At 36.3% G+C, this 20,226-nt stretch overlaps 1 protein-coding gene across 1 annotated transcript in view; it reads left to right on the top strand.

The window, feature by feature from the left end:
• SNX2 (sorting nexin 2) overlaps positions 1-20,226 on the top strand; it is a 54,049-nt gene that overhangs the window by 20,963 nt on the left and 12,860 nt on the right. Inside the window, 6 exon segments of the mRNA XM_008014249.3 lie at positions 117-160; positions 1,500-1,641; positions 8,665-8,743; positions 18,146-18,221; positions 19,165-19,278; positions 19,532-19,625. Coding sequence (XP_008012440.2) covers positions 117-160; positions 1,500-1,641; positions 8,665-8,743; positions 18,146-18,221; positions 19,165-19,278; positions 19,532-19,625 — 549 coding nt within the window.

Raw genomic sequence — 20,226 nt, 5'->3', positions numbered from 1 at the left:
ATTTGCTTTTTATTAGTTGTTGGTTTAGTATTGTTTTTCTTCATACATCAGTATAGTATTAAATAAGTTTTATTTTTATGCATGTGATTTTAATAGTAGTTTGACTTTTTTTGTAGGTGATGGCATGAATGCCTATATGGCATATAGAGTAACAACAAAGGTGAGCTTTTCGTGCTTTTAAAAAAACTATTGAGCCCTCATTATGTGTAGTATGAGGATATGGCTATGATTGAGGTAGAAGTGATCCCTGTCTTTATAAAGGGTACCACCTAATAAAGATTGCCAAGAAATAGGTACAATGAGTTGTGAGTGGTTTGATACGTAGTGTTCAGTGAGAGTATGCAGGATGGGACCTAATTCAGACCTCAAGATGCCTAAGCCAAGACATAGGTGTGGGAAATGATGGGGAGGAGTAGGGGAAGAAGAAGAATGCTTGTTCCAGGAGAGGAATTTGCTTGTGCAAAAGCCAAAAGTCAGGAAAGCATTGTGCTTTCTAGAATCTCTTAGAAGTGATGCATGATTGAATTGTTTAGCAGTAAGACTTCGTGTATTATGAGCAGCCACATTTTAAGGAGTTTAGCTTCATCCTAAGTATAATGGAGAGCCATTAAAGAAGTTCAGAGAAGAGTGGCACAATTAGGTTTTTGTTTTAGAAATATTTCTTTGGCCTCAGTATGAATTGGGAGGGTCAAAGTAGAGGTCAGGATTTCCAGTTAAAGGGACACTGCAATGATTAAAGGATTGTATCCCTTCAAATCTTAAAAGAGAATGTCTGTCACAGCAATTCTAGCTGTGAGCAGTAATACTTTATACTAAGAAAATGGTTCTGGAGATGAGTGAAGTAAGTGTCTTTTTGAGATACCTAGGAGGTAGAATTGACAGGACTTGGATGTAAGTGATGAGGAAGGAGAGGGATGCCTAGGTTATTGACTAGAGGGACTTTGTAGCTGTGAGAGTGATCCATGGAGAAAGGCAACAGGGGCAGGAACACGGTGAGGATGGAGATGACAGTTGTTAATTAATTGGGTAAATATTCATTAAACACCTACCATGGTATCAAACTTTGTTGCAAGCACTGGGGTAGAGTAGTAAACAATACAGACAAGGGCGGCATCTTATAGAACTTATGTTCCAGCAGGCGGAAATAGGGTAAGTTTGAAGTGCCAGTGAGATTTAAGTGGAGGGGTATATGGATATATTGGACTGAAGCTTTGAAAGATACCTGGGCCAGATGTAAAGATTTAAGAATTGTTAGCATACATAGAGTGAAGAAGATCAGTTAAGATAGAATAATGCAAATACTTTTTTGTCATATTAAGGTTCTGTAAAATCTATGGTTTAGGTTTTTTTTAGTTAGAAACCTATATACCACATTAGTTAGATACTCTGCATTGTTTTGCAAAGTAGATATGTGTGTGTGTTCACAATTATGTATAACATTAACTTGTGGAATAATTGCTTACTATTCAAAATTTGAAATGCCTCTTCTTCACTTGTAGACATCTCTTTCCATGTTCAGTAAGAGTGAATTTTCAGTGAAAAGAAGATTCAGTGACTTTCTTGGTTTGCACAGCAAATTAGCAAGCAAGTATTTACATGTTGGTTATATTGTGCCACCAGCTCCAGAAAAGAGTATAGTAGGTAAGCACAAATTTTTCAAAAATTAATTTTTGTTACTGTTACTAGTTCAGTTTTAACTGTATAGATTTGTGGATTTCTTAATCATTCACTGTCAACATTTTATAATGCATAGAGATAACTGAATTTAAATATTTCATTTATACTAATCATGCATGGATTGAAGAATGTATTGGTAATAGTTTTATTTTCTAACACTTGAGGATTTTTGTTTATGTAATACAATAATGTTAAATATTGGGTTGAGGCCAGGTGTGGTGGCTCACACCTGTAATCCCAGCACTTAGGGAGGCCAAGGTGGGAAGATCACTTGAGGTTAGGAGTTCGAGACCAGCCTGGCCAACATGATGAAACCCCTGTCTCTAGTAAAATACAAAAATTAGCCAGGCATGGTGGCACGTGCCTGTAATTCCAGCTAATTGGTGGGCAGAGGCAGGAGAATCACTTGAACTCAGAAGGCGGAGGTTGCAGTGAGCTGAGATCACGCCTGGGCAACAGAGTGAGACTCCGTCTCAAAAAAAATTGGGGTTGAAATTTACCAAGTTAAAAGCAGTTGAAAACCCTAACCTTTTAGGGTCATTAGATTACCGTTTTACTGAGTCACAATCAGAGAATACTTATTCTTAATATGTTAACATTTTTCTAAGGGATGGAGGTGTTAGACCCTCAGCTATACACTAGCCTTGGCTCAAATAAGAGCTGTTTAAACTCATCTTAGTTCATTTCGTACCTCAATTTAGAGTTTAAAAACACTTCTACTTTTTTTGGGGAAGGTGGGGGATGGAGTCTCACTCTGTCATCCAGGCTGAGTGCAGTGGTGCGATCTTGGCTCACTGCAACCTCCGCCTCCTGGGTTCAAGTGATTCCCCTGCTCCAGCCTCCCTAGTAGCTGGGACTACAGGCACACACCACCACACCTGGCTAATGTTTTTCGTATCTTTAGTGTAGACGGGGTTTCACCATATTGGCCTGGCTGATCTTGAATTCCTGACCTTGTGATCCATTTGCCTTGACCTCCCAAAGTGCTGGGATTACAGGTGTGAGCCACTGTACCTGGCCACATTTGTATTTCTATAAGCAATAAAGACTTAGTTAAGAAACTGCAGAAAATTACAAAAGAGGAAGAAACCTCCATAGGCCCACCATTAACAGACATCTGTCATCTCAAAATTTTGTAGTATTTTATTCAATGCTTTTTCAGTCATATGTTTTTATTTACCTTTTTCTTTTTTTTTCCTTTAAAGTAATTATCTTCTCTGTATTGTTCACAGTTTTAGTACATGTGCTACTGAAGTGAGCACTACCATTACTTTTCTTTATACTTAGATTAATCTGAAAGTGTTTTGTTTTTTTTTTTTTTTTTTTTTTGAGACAGAGTCTCGCTTTGCTGCCCAGGCTGGAGTGCAGTGGTGTGATCTTGGCTTGGTCATGGTGGCTCACGCCTGTAATCCCAGCACTTTGGGAGGCCAAGACAGGTGGATCACCTGAGGTCAGGAGTTTGAGACCAGCCTGGCCAACACAGTGAAATCCTGTCTTTACAAAAATACAAAAATTAGCCGGGCATGGTGGCTCCCGCCTGTAAATCCCAGCTACTCAGGAGGCTGAGGTGGGAGAATCGCTTGAACCAGGGAGGCGGAGGTTGCAGTGAGCCAAGATTGCTCCATTGTACTCTAGGCTGGGCAACTGAGCGAGACTCCGTCTCAAAAATAAAAAAAAAAAAGAATTTTGCTGATTTTTTTTTTCCCCCCCAAGTTGGTCTCAAACTCCTGGCCCCAAGCAGTCCTCCTGTCTGGCCTCCCAAAGTGGTGGGATTACAGACCGGAGCCACCATGCTCAGCCAAAATTTACTGATTTTTAAATTATTGTTTTTACTTTTTTAAACATTAGGTTTATAAAGCAATGTTATTAGTACCTGTTATGGTTTCAAAACCTAACGTATTTAGATGAATTTGTGATATATATTTTTTTTTAATTCAAAAATTGAGTTTAGTGATTCTTTAACTTTTTGATCTTTCAAGACCCCTTTGTATTCTTAAAATTTGTTCAGGACCCTAAGGAACTTTTGTTTATGTGGGCTATATTTATGGACATTTTCTTTGAAAACATTTTAAAATTTTTATTTATTGTTTTAAAAATAACAATAAACTCATCATATGTGAAACATTTGTGAAATAAATTCTGCAAGACAAATTTAATAAGGGTGGCTTACTTTTTTTTCTTCTACATTTTTGCAAATCTCTAATTTCTGGCTTAATAGAGGATAATTGTATTCTTATATCTGCTTCTGCACTCAATTTGTTTTGAAATAACACATCATATTACCTTTGTAAAACTACGCTGAACACTCATGAAATAATGAGAGTAAAAAAATCCAAATAATAGTTTAGTATTATGAAAATAGACTTTGTACCCACCCACCTGTCCCCCTTAAGGGTCTCTGAAACCCTCCAGGTATTCTGAACCATATTTTGGAACCACTAATCTTTAATAATCTTATTTCTTCTACTTTAGAACTGCTAATAATTTAATAATCGTATTTCTTCTACTCTAAACTATTGTAGTGGTATTTTTGGCATCCTGTTATCTCTGTAGAGAACTTAAGTTTTATCATAGTTTTTTTTATTAATGTCTTTTTTTGACTTCATTATGCAACATTTTTACATACCAAAAGAGGTAAAACAACATATTATTTTATCTCATTTTGGTAGCTATATATGCTTAGTTAATCCTTACATGTTGACAAAAAAATTTTAAAAACTAAATTTTCATGCCTAAGGTCATTATGTTTCCAACTGCTTTTCTGCCTTAATAATCTTCAGCATTCCATGAATTATTACAGTATGATAAATACCACATGTAAATTCAAAGTAGAAGTTAGAAACTAAATCCTAAGAGCATCCTTTTCTGTTACTGATTCTGATGGCCTCCAGATGTTAATAGGGGACAGTGACACAGATATATTTATGTTATCCATGTATATGACCAGCCTAGCCTATTATAGCAGTGGTCCTGGCCAGGTGCAGTGGCTCATGCCTGTAATTCCAGCACTTTGGGTGGCTGAGGCGGGTGAATCACAAGGTCAGGAGATCGAGACCATCCTGCCTAACACGGTGAAACCCCCGCCTCTACTAAAAATGCAAAAAAAAAAAAAAAAAAAAAAAGTAGCCAGACGTGGTGGCGTGCACCGGTAGTCCCAGCTACTCGGGAGGCTGAGGCAGGAGAATGACTCAAACCTGGGAGGCAGAGGTTGCAGTGAGCCAAGATTGCGCCTCTGCTCTCCAGCCTGGGCGACAGAGTGAGACTCCGTCTCAAAAAAAAAAAACAGAGAAAAAAAAAGGCAGTGGTCCCCAACCTTTTTGGCACCAGGAACAGGTTTCATGGAAGACAATTTTCCACGGATGGGGTTGGGGTGGGGCACGGTTTCAGGATGAAACTGTTCCACCTCAGATCATCGGCACTAGATTCTCATGAGGAGCACACAACCTAGATCCCTTGCATGCTCAATTCATAGGGTTCACACTCCTTTGAGAATCCAATGCCACTGCGGATGTGACAGGAAGCAGAGCTCATCTCCTGCTGTGTGGCCCACTTCCTAACAGGCCATGGACCAGTACTGGTGCATGACCTAAGGTTGGGGACCCCTGGATTAAAGCGTAGGAATAACTAACATTCACTGAATGCTTACTGTGCTGATGTACTGTGGTAAGTACTTCATGTACATTCTATCAGTTGATCCTCTCAGCAACTTTATGAGGTTAACTTATTGTCTTTATTTTACAGGCAAGGAAACAAAGGTTAGTCAAGGTTAGGTAACATGGTCCAAGTCAGTGACAGAGCTGAGCTTTGAATGTAGGCTTTCTAACTCCAGACCCTCTATTCTTAATCATGATTCTATTCTGCATCCTAATTTCAATATGGTTATTTCACCACAATTATAGTTTGCTTGAATTTTTTACCTAAAATAGAAAACTTTCCAATTTTTAAAAATAACATAATGCTTGTGTTATTGTAGAATCATCTAAAATACATTTAAGCCTGGTCAACATAGTAAGACTCCCATTTCTACAAAAAAAATAAATTGAAAAATTAGCTGGTCATGGTGATGTGCACCTGTGTTCCTAGCTACTCAGGAGGCAGGCAAGAGAATCATTTGAGCCCAGGAGTTTGAGGCTGCAGTAAACGACCATCAAGTCACTGCACTCCAGCCTGGGTATCAGAGCAAGAATACAATTTATTTTATTCTTGTGGTAGCTGGGACTACAGGTTTGCCACCATGCCCAGCTGATTTTTTCTTTTCTTTTTTGTGGTAGATAGGATCTCACTATGTTGCCCAGGCTACTCTCAAATTCCTGGGCTTAAACCATCCCCCCTCTACAGGGATGGTTCAATCCCAAAGTGTTGAAATTACAGACATGAGTCACCATACCCAACTGAAATATATTTAACGTGGATTAAGTTGTTTAAAACTTCTTTTTTTTTCTTTTTCTTTGAGACGGAGTCTCACTCTTGTTGCCCAGGCTGGAGTGCAGTGGCGCTATCTTGGCTCACTGCAAGCTCTGTCTCCCGGGTTCACGCTATTCTCCTGCCTCAGCCTCCTGAGTAGCTGGGACTACTTCTTTTCTAATAGTTTAAATGGAATAGTGTTCTTAAGCCAATGAAGGTCCTACCAAAGTAGTAAGTTATGTGCTAACGAAGACTCTTCTCCCTTCAGTGGCAGTTATAAAGCTTCCCAGCAAAGAGAAGTTGCCTGCCAGCGTGCCCAGCTAATTTTTTGTATTTTTAGTAGAGACGGGGTTTTGCCGTGTTAGCCAGGGTGGTCTCGATCTCCTGACCTCATGATCTGCCAGCCTTGGCCTCCCAAAGTGCTGGGATTACAGGCATGAGCCACAGGGCCTGGCCTGTTTAAAACTTTATACACACACACACACGCACACACACACACACACACACACTCCACCATTCCAAAAAGGATTTCAGGCATGTAATACAGTTTATATAGAGAGAAATTATCAGGAAAACAATAAATGTAGTCAAATAGTAATACGAAGCCAAGCAAAACAATTTCTTCAAAGTATGGTAAAGTCTTGAACAAGTATTAAAGGTGGGTGACAAATTGATCTCTGAACTTCTAATTACGTAGCTGGTGGTTTTCAAGTAACTTACACTTATAGCAGGGGGCGTGGAAAAAGAGTCATAACTTCTCTTTGCTGGGAAGCTTTATAACTGCCACTGAAGGGAGAAGAGTCTTCATTAGCACATAACTTACTACTTTGGTAGGACCTTCTTTGGCTTAAGAACGCTATTCCATTTAAACTGTTAGAAAAGAACAACAAAGTTGAAAAGTATTAAAAGTTAACTGGTTAAGGTAGGTTGTTTGGGGTTGTATTTATTTATTTATTGGTCACAATGTCCCTTAACGATTACCTCTAAGAAGTAGAATGGATAGAAGGTCTTTAACTTCAGTGAAGAACAACCTAGTGGTGAGATTTTTTTTCAGGGAAATATAGTTTGTGAAACAATTCACATCCCATATCCGGTAGTTCAGTCAGAGGTAGCTTTAGGTGTCTTAAGTTTTCCTTTTCAAGCCATTGCATTCCATTGGAATTTTAAACAAAACATTAATAGGTGATTAATAATGAATGTGCCAAACTGAAGATGTACCAAACTGAAGAATTGTATGGTTTTACATAATCCATTTTTAAAAGACTTTATTGGAATATAATTTACATACCATATAATTCATCCATTTAAAGTGTCTAGGTCGGGTGTGGTAACACATGCCTGTAATCCTAGTACTTTGGGAAGCTGAGGCAGTTGGATTGCTTGAGCCCAGGAGTTTGAGACCAGCCTGGGCAACATAGCAAAACCTTGTCTCTACAGAAAATTAGCTGGGTATGGTGGTGCGTGCTGGTGGTCCCAGCTACTCAGGATTGCTTGAGCCTGGAATATAGAGAGGCTGCAGTGAACCGTGATCATGCCACTGCACTCCAGCCTAGGTGACAGAATGAGACTGTGTTTCGAAAAAGAAAAAAAAAGGGTATCCAATTCACTGGCTTTTAATATATTAAGAGTTGTGCATACATTACCACAGTCAATTTTAGAATATTTTTATAACCCCAAAATGGAATCTGGGATCCCTTAGCCATCATCCCCTAATGTTCTTATTCTCCCCAGCCCTAGGCAGGCACTAATTTACTTTCTTTTTCTAAATATTTACCTATTCTGGGCATTTCTTGTAGAGGGGGTCATGCAGTAGATGATTTTTTGTGTGTATGTGACAAATTCCTTCCGCTTAGAGTCATATTTTCAAGGTTCTTTCATGGTGTAGCATATATTCAATACTTTGTTTCCACAGAATACATTTTTGAAAGGAAAAAACAGGAAAATAAAAGAGAAAAATCTGCAGTCTAAAATTAAATTTCCCATACAGAAATAATTAACATGACTTATTTTTTAAATCTGAAGTTATAAATGACTCTGTGAAAGAGCTTTTTCTTTCAACCATTATAAAACTAGCTATGATAAGTAAACAAGAACATGCTCTTAGAATCTGCAGGAGAGAAAACATAACAAATTCGTGGATTACATTTATTTTTGTCATCCCAAAGTAAAGAATTTTAATTATTGCTCATGATAAATGAAAATGTTAATTGAGCTTAAATTTATTCATTTGAAATTCCATTATGCATATTGGGTTAGAAACACATTTTAATTTACCAGGAGTATAAAATACAACAGATAAAGGTTCTTTTTGATATAAGCTTTTCTGTAAACAAAAGCAGTACGGATCAGAAAACTATAAACATTTTATCTGTTCTCTCATATTTTAAGTATTTACCAAGTAAATATGTTAACATATGAGATTTAATTCCTCAAAACGTTTTTGCTGTTTAAGTAAGATACCAGTTACAGGTTTAGGACTGTTAAGTTCAAATTTTGAGTGTATTTTAAATTATGAAGAAATGATTGTAAAAGACTTTCACAGCAATATAAAGTAATCATGAATCTCATTCAACTTCTTCAAAGGGATGACCAAGGTCAAAGTGGGTAAAGAAGACTCATCATCCACTGAGTTTGTAGAAAAACGGAGAGCAGCTCTTGAAAGGTAATTCTAGACAGCTATATTTTATTACTCTCATGTTTGTACTTTAAATGTAATTCTATTATATGGCACAATTGTGTTTTAATGATTAAATTTTTTCCAAGGTACCACTTGATGGCCCTTAAGACTGCTTTAAACTGTTTTTAGAAAATTATTTCTTTCAACAAAATACTGTATAATTATTCTGTATAATTTTTAATCCTCATCAGTAGTCTAACAAAATAACACCCATTTTTCTATTACATGCTACAAGCAGGAGCATATAATAGAAAACATATAAAGACACGAGTTAGCTGGGGATAGAATTATATCATAGGTAGTCACCAAGAGTACTAAGAAACTGCCAAACTTGGAAAACATGGAAGTTGTGAATGGGGGGAAAAATAAAAATTTTTGGATAAAAATAATCCCACTTTGGTCTTATTTAGGTTTCTAGGAAGTTATGCTACATTCATGTACTGTGTTGGATAGTATAGCTAATTATAGATCATCTAAATTAATTTTTCTGATGAGTTTTTACTTAGAACATTATTAAATACAGTGAGAAGTACAGTTTGTGCCCCTTTGTTTTTGTATAATTGATTTTTACTTGAATGTACAAAAGTATTAGTCTTTGCTTGAGTTGACTGTATACAATTGGCCGTCCATATCTGTGGGTGCCTCATTTGTGGATTCAACTAACCGTGAATGGAAAATATTTGAAAAAAAAAATTACGTCTATACTAAACATGTACAGACGTTTTTGATCATTATTGTCTAAAAAATACAGCTTAACAACTGTTTTCATAGTCTTTCCATTATATTAGGTATTATAAGTCTAGAGGTGACTTAAAGTATGAGAGGATGTCCACAGATTATTATGCAAACACTATGCCATTTTCTATCAGGGAGTTCAACATTTGCAGATTTTGGTATCCGTAGGATGTCCTGGAACCAGTCCCCCACTGATACTGAGGGACAGCTATAATTTTTTTTTTTTTTTTTTTTTTTTTTTTTTGAGACGGAGTCTTGCTCTGTCCCCCTGGCTGGAGTGCAGTGGTACTATCTCGGCTCACTGCAAGCTCTGCTTCCCGGGATCATGCCATTCTCCTGCCTCAGCCTCCCGAGTAGCTGGGACTACAGGCGCCCGCCACCGCGCCCGGCTAATTTTTTTGTATTTTTAGTAGAGACGGGGTTTCACCGTGTTAGCCAGGATGGTCTCGATCCCCTGACCTTGTGATCTGCCTGCCTCGGCCTCCCAAAGTGCTGGGATTACAAGCGTGAGCCACCGCGCCCGGCCCGGGACAGCTATACTTAAAGGCTAATATATATGCTCTGTTTTCCTTTAGAGTACTTGACTCTACACATTTCCTATAGCTTTGAAGACTTGTCTTCATTGAAGCAGACTAAAACGGGGAGGGATGGGAAGATGGGAAGAACCCCACCTCCATAGTCTTAAAATTATTCCTTCCTTGCTGTACTGACAAAGTGAGAAAACAAATATAAATTATCTTAAAGCCCAGCATTTAAGACACAAGTTGGTAATTACCTAGGCTTGAAACTTTCTAATTTCATTTTTTTTTTTGTTTGCTTGCTCTTTATTTTTCTCTGGCTTAAAATCAGTGGTTAAGGTGAATAGGACAGGTCTTGGGGGTGGTATCTGTTTCTCTAGGTCGCAAATTATTTTTTAAAACTATTTCAAGGCAACTTATTTCTTGTTTTCAGTAGTAAATTGTTTAAATTTTAAGAAAAATGGCACAGTGAAGTTAGATTTGAACAATTTACATTAAGAAAAGCTAAAGAATATGTAGTTTAAAATCTTATATTAGAGAAGACTTAAAGATGGGATTATGTCTGTGAGAATCAGCAGTTACCCAGAATGAGGATTTAAATTGCATCAAGAGAAGTTTAGGTTAGGCATGTGAATTGATTCTATTGTAGGAGAGGTCATAGACTGAATATTTTTAAGAATCAAGGTAGATAATGGTCTACCTTGATTTCACTTGGTCTTTCCTGAAAATGTAACCATGACCCTTTGAGAGACCTTTCAAGTCTTATTTTTCTATGAGTAAATTTGAAGTATTTCAGATGGCATGCTTGATAAGGAACTTAATGAAGATTTATTGTACCAAGGACATATAATTCGATTCTACGTTTACCTTTCTTCTAACTTGACTGCATTGCATAGTACTTACCATACCTTCATGTAGTATGAAATGTTGAGGAGAGTTTTAAGGGATATTGAAACTTGACCCAGTGTGTGTATAAAGACACTTTCTTTACTGATAGATTCTACTTGTTAAATGCTACCATAGTGGAATTTACAATAGTGAAAAAAAGGAACAGTATAGTATGAGGGAAAAGTTCATTTTCAATTAGAAAAAAAAATCACTGAAGAAAATATAGGCATAAAGGTATAGAAGCAAAGGAACTGGAGTGGTTCTTTTAATCTAATCTTAGTTCTTCTATCCAAGCTATTTTCCTGTACACATTTTTTTAATCTGTACAGGATTTTAAAACTGCATTTTCTTGCCCTTTCATATAATCCTCTTCTAAAGTGATTTTTCTGTGGTATTTCTTTTTTTTTTTTTTTAATTAATTTATTATTATTATACTTTAAGTTGTAGGGTACATGTGCATAACGTGCAGGTTTGTTACATATGTATACTTGTGCCATGTTGGTGCTGCACCCATCAACTCGTCATTTACATCAGGTATAACTCCCAATGCAATCCCTCCCCCCTCCCCCCTCCCCATGATAGGCCCCGGTGTGTGATGTTCCCCTTCCCGAGTCCAAGTGATCTCATTGTTCAGTTCCCGCCTATGAGTGAGAACATGCGGTGTTTGGTTTTCTGTTCTTGTGATAGTTTGCTAAGAATGATGGTTTCCAGCTGCATCCATGTCCCTACAAAGGACACAAACTCATCCTTTTTTATGGCTGCATAGTATTCCATGGTGTATATGTGCCACATTTTCTTAATCCAATCTGTCACTGATGGACATTTGGGTTGATTCCAAGTCTTTGCTATTGTGAATAGTGCTGCAATAAACATACGTGTGCGTGTGTCTTTATAGCAGCATAATTTATAATCCTTTGGGTATATACCCAAACATCAAACAGGTACATCTGTGGGATACTCAACCTAGTTGGATCTGGTGGGTTAGGAAAGTATTTTTCTTTGTATTATTTTATTTAATAGTGTGATAGTTTGTTCAAACTTAGATGATCCAGATTACTATCTTGAATGAAAGGATAAATATCTGGTATTAAAGGTTAGGAAGAGAAAAGGAGTGGTTAAATACCCAAGTATTCCCCTGTGCCACACTCACTAAAGTAAGCAGAGACTACTACTTCTGTTAAGAGTAGCCCTAACATCACTTGCTTGGTTTTCTTGAGAGTGCTTCAAATCTTTAGATCATATTGAGTGTATTTTATAGGTAAGGATACACATCTGCAAATACAGAAGGAGAAATTTAGAGCCTGATAATAAGTGTATACGATTTATAATTCCTTTTCAGTTGAAACCTGTACTAACACTACATACTTTCTGTGTGACCTTAGGTAAATTACTTAGATGCATTCCTCTTTAAAGTGTAAATGTGAGGCTGGGCGTGGTGGCTCATGCCTGTAATCCCAGCACTTTGTGGGGCTGAGGTGGGTGGATCACGAGGTCAAGAGATGAAGACCATCCTGGCCAACATGGTGAAACACTGTCCCTACTAAAAATACAAAAAAATTGGCTGGGTGTGGTGGTGCGTGCCTCTAGTCACAGCTACTTGGGAGGCTGAGGCAGGAGAATTGCTTGAACCCAGGAGACAGAGGTTGCAGTGAGCCGAGATCATGCCACTGCATTCCAGCCTGTCCACAGAGTGAGACTCCGTCTCTAAATAAATAAATAAATAAATAAATAAATAAATAAATAAAATGTAAGTGTGTCAGGATTGTGTTCATTTCAAGCATCTAAAAATCCGACTGGCCTAAACAGTTAATGTAGCTTAATTAATCCACTCTTTCAAATCAGAGAGTTTGGGGTAGGCAGCTGTTCAGGATTATCTGATTCACCAGGAAATTCTGTTGCTTCTTTCTGATAACTGATAATACAACCTTTTCTCACCAGTCTACTGACTTTGAGTCCAAAGGTGTTAATTAACTGCAGTAGCCTCCTAATTGGTGTCCCTGATTCCATTCTTGGCACTTCTACTTTAATATAGAACTTACAGTAGTTTTATATATATTTATATTCTAAAATATAAATCAGATCATTTTTAACCCCTCCCCACCCTGGCCCCATGTCCCCATTTTACTCAGTAAAAGCCAGAGTCCTTTTAATGGACTACAAGACTCTATATTACCTGCACGCCTCACCGTGTTACCCGTTTGATCTCATATCCTCCGTGATCACTCACTCTGCTTTAGGCCAGACTAACCTTTTTGCTGCTTCTCAAACACCCTCGGCATTTTCCTGTCTTAGAGTCTTTTCAACTGCCTGCTCCCTCTGCCTAGAATTCTTTGTTCCTAGGTATCTGAATAGCATTCCTTGTTCAAGTTCATATGTTCAAATAACACCTTTCAAGTGAAGCCTGTTTCAGTCATTGGCTTTCTTCTGACCTATTATATTTATTGCCACCAACCACGTCTTAAATACTTGGTGATATTTACTCCATTTCCCATAGCTTTTGCCACCTTGTCACATACTTTATCGTTTGTATGTTTATTATGTTTATAGTTTATTGTCTATCTTGTTCTAAAATGTAAGCTTCACCAGGGAAGGAATCTTAGTCTCTTGCTCACTGATGTCTTTCAGGTACTCAAAACTGTACTTAATAGGTAGTTAAGAGCTCAGTAAGTATTTGTTGAATGAACAAGTGAATGTCATCCAAGTCCCAGGCTCTTTTCTACCTTTTTATTCTCCCATTGTGTGCACTTGTGTTTTAGCTTCAAGCAAGATAAATATTTGTAACTCTGTTGCTCTCAAGCATTTTATATAACCTACTTTGTTTTGTTTTGTTTCTGGTAAGTAAATAAGAATTTGAAAGCCTTGAGTGATTTTTCATCAGTAACTTGAAGTAAACTTGGAGAACAATTACTGAGCACCTCTTATTGGATGGTATTGATCAATTCCATTTCTGTCTCTTTTCAGTGTTTCAATTTCTCCCTATACCTCTTTTCCTGTCTTCTTCCTACACTCATTTACCCTTTTTGTCCTGTGTCTTTCCTTTATATTACAACCATCTCTGGTCTTAATTCCGAGTTGGCGTATGTTTATAAATATTTATTGTTTTAAAATCCATTTTATAGTTCTGTTCTTAATTTCAACATTATATAAGCTTATATATATATATAAAAGCATATTTGTGTATGCATTTCTTAGTTTTTAGTTTATATTTTTAGTTTATATAGGTTTAGTTTGTTTTTAGTTAACATTTTTAGTTATATATGTTATATATATAAACTAAAATATATATATATAAACTAAATATAAACTATAAACTAAAAAACTAAAAAATACTAAACTAAAAAAATATATAAACTAAAAAAATACATACATGTATATTTTAGTATATGTATTTAGTATATGTATTTAGCTTTATTTTATGTTGCCTTTGAGAAGGAAGGTTTTACCCCCTTTTTCTGGAATATCGTTTTTCAAAATTGATTCTTCAGAATGCTAATACGTGGTAGAATGAAAAAGATCTATAGTCAATTGAGTTTTGTTAACATAGGGTTTAACAGAGTTCAACTAGGGTTATTTTCTGTAGGAGTTCTTACAACACTTAATAAAATGCTGTTTGATACTAATTTTAAAAGACAGGAATATGTATATATTTCAAACTTTCTTGATATGGAATCAGTCTTTTTCATGGAATAATACGTGAGACTAGTATTCTACAGTCTTTTTCATGGAATAGTACGTGAGACTGGTATTCTACAGAACTCACTTTGGAAAGCTGTTTTAGCATATAAATGATACAAGGTATTTCCACTTAGGTTTGAAATATTAGAATATTTTTTTCTTTTCTTCTTTTTTTTTTTTTTTTCTGAGATGGAGTCTCTCTCTGTCACCCGGGCTGGAGTGCAATGGTGCAATCTCGGCTCACTGCAACCTCCGTCTCCTGGGTTCAAGCGATTCTTCTACCTCAGCCTCCTGAGTAGCTCGGACTATAGGTGCATGCCACCACCCCTGGCTAATTTTTGTATTTTTACTAGAGATGGGGTTTCAGGCTGGTCTTGAACTCCTTACCTGTGATCCACCTGCCAAAGTGCAGGGATTACAGGCATGAGCCACCTCACCCAGCCGGAATATTTCTTAGAGGTTAAGTACTAGATGTTTTGTCTTTCTTGGGTTTTTGTTTGTTTTTTACAAGTATCTGAGTTCCTGCTATTACCTAGCTGTGGTATGCACTGAGATGGGCAACTTACGCAAACTGCCTTCAAGTAGTACTCAGTCTAAAAAACTAAATAACTTATCTGATATATTGTGACAGAACTTCAGTGTTAAAATTGTAAGTCAAATTCAAGTGGGGGAAATACCAACATTTCTCAAACCTGCAGGGTTAATGTTCTTGCTGCATCCGTTTTTTTGGCTTCATAATATAGGCAGCAAAAACTTTTAAACCATAGCATAGGTTATATTGCAGATATCTGTTAAATGATCTGGATCTAGTATAATGACTTCTTATGTGGACTACTGACTTAAAATGAAGTTTAGTATGCTGTATATTTAAATATATAAAAACAGAAGTTAACATTTTGATACCGATAAAATAGTCATTTTGATCAATGTATAGAATTTGACTTTAGAGGCCGGGCGCGGTGGCTCAAGCCTGTAATCCCAGCACTTTGGGAGGCCGAGACGGGTGGATCACGAGGTCAGGAGATCGAGACCATCCTGGCTAACACGGTGAAACCCCGTCTCTACTAAAAAATGCAAAAAAATAGCCGGGCGAGGTGGCGGGTGCCTGTAGTCCCAGCTACTCGGGAGGCTGAGGCAGGAGAATGGCATGAACCTGGGAGGCGGAGCTTGCAGTGAGCTGAGATCCGGCCACTGCACTCCAGCCTGGGCGACAGAGCGAGACTCCGTCTCAGGAAAAAAAAAAAAACAAAAAAGAATTTGACTTTAGAGAAGATTATCCTTTTTTGGAAACATTAATTTTAGGCATATTTTATAATTTTATAAAAAGGTAGAAGAAATTACTGACTACATTTATTCTAAAGAAATAAATGTGTTATTAATTGTGAGTAAAAATATTATAACTGAAATATTACTGCATATAGTTATTAACTTGGGGAAAGATAGCAGTTGCTTTTAATGGGATTAGATGAATAATTGAGAATCATCAAATAGTTGACCTTATTTCCTTTTATGAAGTCATGATTGGTAATTTATTATGGGTGACAGGCACATGTGAGCTTTTCTAATAAAGGGGAAATTGATTTCATAGTGGTGTTTCTCACTTTTTCATTTTTATTCATTTTACGTGGTATTCATTTATTTGATTTTATATAGTGTCATATTTAGGTAAGATATTTACCAAAAACAGCAAAGCCTTAAAAATAGAAATATTGAATAAATACCTTTGAATAGGTATGGGGAAATTTTTTTCTCTTTTTTTATTATACTTTAAGTTCTAGGGTACATGTGCACCATGTGCAGGTTTGTTACATATGTATACATGTGCCATGTTGGTGTGCTGCACCCATTAACTCATCATTTACATTAGGTATATCTCCTAATGCTATCCCTCCCTCCCCACCCCCCAGCAGGCCCCAGTGTGTGATGTTCCCCTTCCTGTGTCCAAGTGTCCTCATTGTTCCCACCTATGAGTGAGAACATGTGGTGTTTGGTTTTCTGTTCTTGCGATAGTTTGCTGAGAATGATGGTTTCTAGCTGCATCCATGTCCCTACAAAGTACATGAACTCATCTTTTTTATGGCTGCATAGTATTTCATGGTGTATATGTGCCACATTTTCTTAATCCAGTCTGTCATTGATGGTCATTTGGGTTGGTTCCAAGTCTTTGCTATTGTGAATAGTGCCGCAAAAAACATACGTGTGCATGTGTCTTTATAGCAGCACGATTTATAATCCTTTGGGTATATACCCAGTAGTGGGATGGCTGGGTCAAATGGTATTTCTAGTTCTAGATCCTTGAGAAATCACCACACTGTCTTCCACAGTGGTTGAACTAGTTGACAGTCCCACCAACAGTGTAAAAGAGTTCCTGTTTCTCCACATCCTCTCTAGCACCTATTGTTTCCTGACTTTTTAATGATCGCCATTCTAACTGGTGTGAGCTGGTATCTCATTGTGGTCTTGATTTGCATTTCTCTGATGGCTAGTGATGATGAGCATTTTTTCATGTGTCTGTTGACTGCATAAATGTCTTCTTTTGAAAAGTGTCTGTTCATATCCTTTGCCCACTTTTTGATGGGGTTGTTTGTTTTTTTCTTGTAAATTTGTTTGAGTTCTTTGTAGGTTCTGGATATTGGCCCTTTGTCAGATGAGTAGATTGCAAAAATTTTCTCCCATTCTGTAGTTGCCTGTTCACTCTGATGGTAGTTTCTTTTGCTGTACAGAAGCTCTTTAGTTTAATTAGATCCCATTTGTCAATTTTGGCTTTTGTTGCCATTGCTTTTGGTGTTTTAGACATGAAGTCCTTGCCCATGCCTGTGTCCTGAATGGTATTACCTAGGTTTTCTTCTAGGGTTTTTATGGTTTTAGGTCTAACATTTAAGTCTCTAATCCATCTTGAATTAGTTTTTGTATAAGGTGTAAGGAAGGGATCCAGTTTCAGCTTTTTACTTATGGCTAGCCAGTTTTCCCAGCACCATTTATTAAATAGGGAATCCTTTCCCCATTTCTTGTTTGAGGTATGGGGAAAATATTGAAGAAAATTTAGTTCTTGTCAAGTGAGGACTCAAGCTAATTGTGATCATTTAAATATGCTGACATGCAAAAAATTGGTATACTCTTCCCCATTTTGGTGATAATAGCAATTTAAAACTTGGTTGAGTGGAATATATATAGTAATAATAATATGTTTCGTAGAACTCTAAAATTATAGTTGAGAATGTAATGACTCCATCTAAAGATAAAATTATTCAACAAACTCACATGCCCCTTTACAACATTAATGCTTTGCAATGAGAAGTTTGGTAAGTTATTTATCCTCTCCCACTCCCACCCCTTGCCATTTTTCTTTTTACATAATTATGAAAACTGGATAGTATATCAATTTTCAAAAGATGAACAAAAACCTTTTTAATTATTAAATTGCTGTAGGATTCTAAGTAATTACAGTGAGAGCAGACTAATAGGAAGTAGTGAGGACACCTTTTTTCCTAGTATTTCTATTTTTTATCATTTTGTTGAAATATAATTCAAGATGCTACTGATAAAGGAGCAATTTTACTCTTAAATCTAGGTATCTTCAAAGAACAGTAAAACATCCAACTTTACTACAGGATCCTGATTTAAGGCAGTTCTTGGAAAGTTCAGAGGTATTATTTCTGTATTAAATTTTTGTATATGAATGTTCTCATTATTTGTCATTGTAATTTATATGACTATATATATAGTAAATAATTGGGTCAATAGATGGAATAAAGCAATTATTATTATTATTATTTTCCTTAGTGCTTTAATTACCCTGCTAAGTTAGTAGCAAAATATCTTTGCTTTGATACTTGTAGGATGATTAGTCCCTTTCTTGAACACTTAAAATAAGATTTAAGAGAGTGGTTTGTAAGTAGTCTAACTCTGAATGCCCTAAGTTGTTCCTCAGGCATCATGTTGAAATAAGTTTATTCAGACTTCATTTTAGAGAAAGAGAAAGTTGAATGTGTGTTTGCTTGTCTACATTTTGGTATCCTTATTAAGGTTTTGAAATGCAAATTTGTGACTTGAAAGAGCCTAAATTATAACCATGATGCTCTTTATGTTTGAAATGTTTGGTATAATTTTGGCTCCTAAGAACAATTTGAGTTCTAGTTTGAGTTTTTTTCTTTAATTTACTTGAGTTGCAGAATTTTTTAAAAACTCAAAATCACACAATGCTAACTGAGCATAAGGAGATTTTTCTCAAGACTTTCTTCTTTCCTTATAAACAGTTTATTTCTGTTAGCAAACAGGTGGCCAGTGTTAGGGTACTTGGCAATTTCTTAATATATTTTGACAAACAGGGTGTTTGTTCCATCTAAATGTAAACGTGCAGAAGAAAAGCAAATGGAAAGTCTATTTTTTAAGTTTTCCTTTGAGAATGTACAAGTAGTATATTTGAGAAATTAGATCTCACTACTGAAATGTATGAGAGTGAAGAAAATACAACCTCCTTTTTTAAATTTGCTGGGGGTGGGTGGGAAGGAGGGGGGATCACTTTTGTGCCCAGTTAAACCTCCAGGCTTTTAACCGGTTTGTTTGCCCTTATTTGTCATTCAATTCCAGCTGCCTAGAGCAGTTAATACACAGGCTCTGAGTGGAGCAGGAATATTGAGGATGGTGAACAAGGCTGCCGACGCTGTCAACAAAATGACAATCAAGATGAATGAATCGGATGCAGTAAGAGCTGATTTTTCGACTTGAATAATGAGATGAATTAATGAGCCCAACAATTGCATTTTAAAGCTGTACAAGTGGAAAATAGGATATTAATTTGCTTATTGAGTTTAGTTCTCAGCCACATCAGTTGGCCACCATGGTTATAAATGGTTAATTTGTTGCTTTAAAACAAGGAATGTAGCTTGGTATTGGTAACCTAATTTACAATGGTTTGTTCTTCCTAAATTAGCTCCATTTTTCATTTTTTTCTTAGTGGTTTGAAGAAAAGCAGCAGCAATTTGAGAATCTGGATCAGCAACTTAGGAAACTTCATGCCAGTGTTGAAGCCTTGGTCTGTCATAGAAAAGGTTTGTTTGCCTTATTACTTATGTGGTTAGCACCATAAAACTAACGAAAATATTTTATTTAAATTTTATGAAAATAAATATGCTGAAGTCATTGCAGAAGAGGGAAAACAATCGTTTTAAGACAATATTTTCTAGTTCTACTTTATTATTTAAAATTTTTTGTTCTATTTGGATTTAATATCTAGTTTGGAAATAGAAAAATGACGAGCTTAGAAAACTGTTAACTGGTACAGATGTGAGCTAAAAAAAGAACAAAGAAAACTTTATTTGAATTTTGGATTAAAACTTGGTCACTTGATTAACTTTTTGTTAAGTATAGTTACAGTTAAATGGATGAAGATGTCTTATCAATTAGTAACTTTGATTATAAGAAAAAATTTGAGGTTTGAAAATTGCTTTTTGAAAATTTTTTGGGAAATATTTGTTTTGTGCCTCTATTTCCTGTTATGCCCTTTGAAGTATTTTCTTCATTTTTGAACTACAATATTGACAGATCTGGGGGTTTTGCTGAAAATTCCTAGAAAATTTGAGTTGTAATATTTTAATTCACAATGAAATTATAGTTTTTTTGGTTTATTTTTAAAGAATCCAACAATGTAAA

This window comes from Chlorocebus sabaeus, chromosome 23 (genome assembly GCF_047675955.1).
Source record: "Chlorocebus sabaeus isolate Y175 chromosome 23, mChlSab1.0.hap1, whole genome shotgun sequence".
In the NCBI taxonomy this organism is placed as follows: Eukaryota; Metazoa; Chordata; class Mammalia; order Primates; family Cercopithecidae; genus Chlorocebus; species Chlorocebus sabaeus.
The sequence above is the reverse complement of the archived record's forward strand: the minus strand, read 5'-3'. Positions and strand labels throughout refer to the sequence as shown.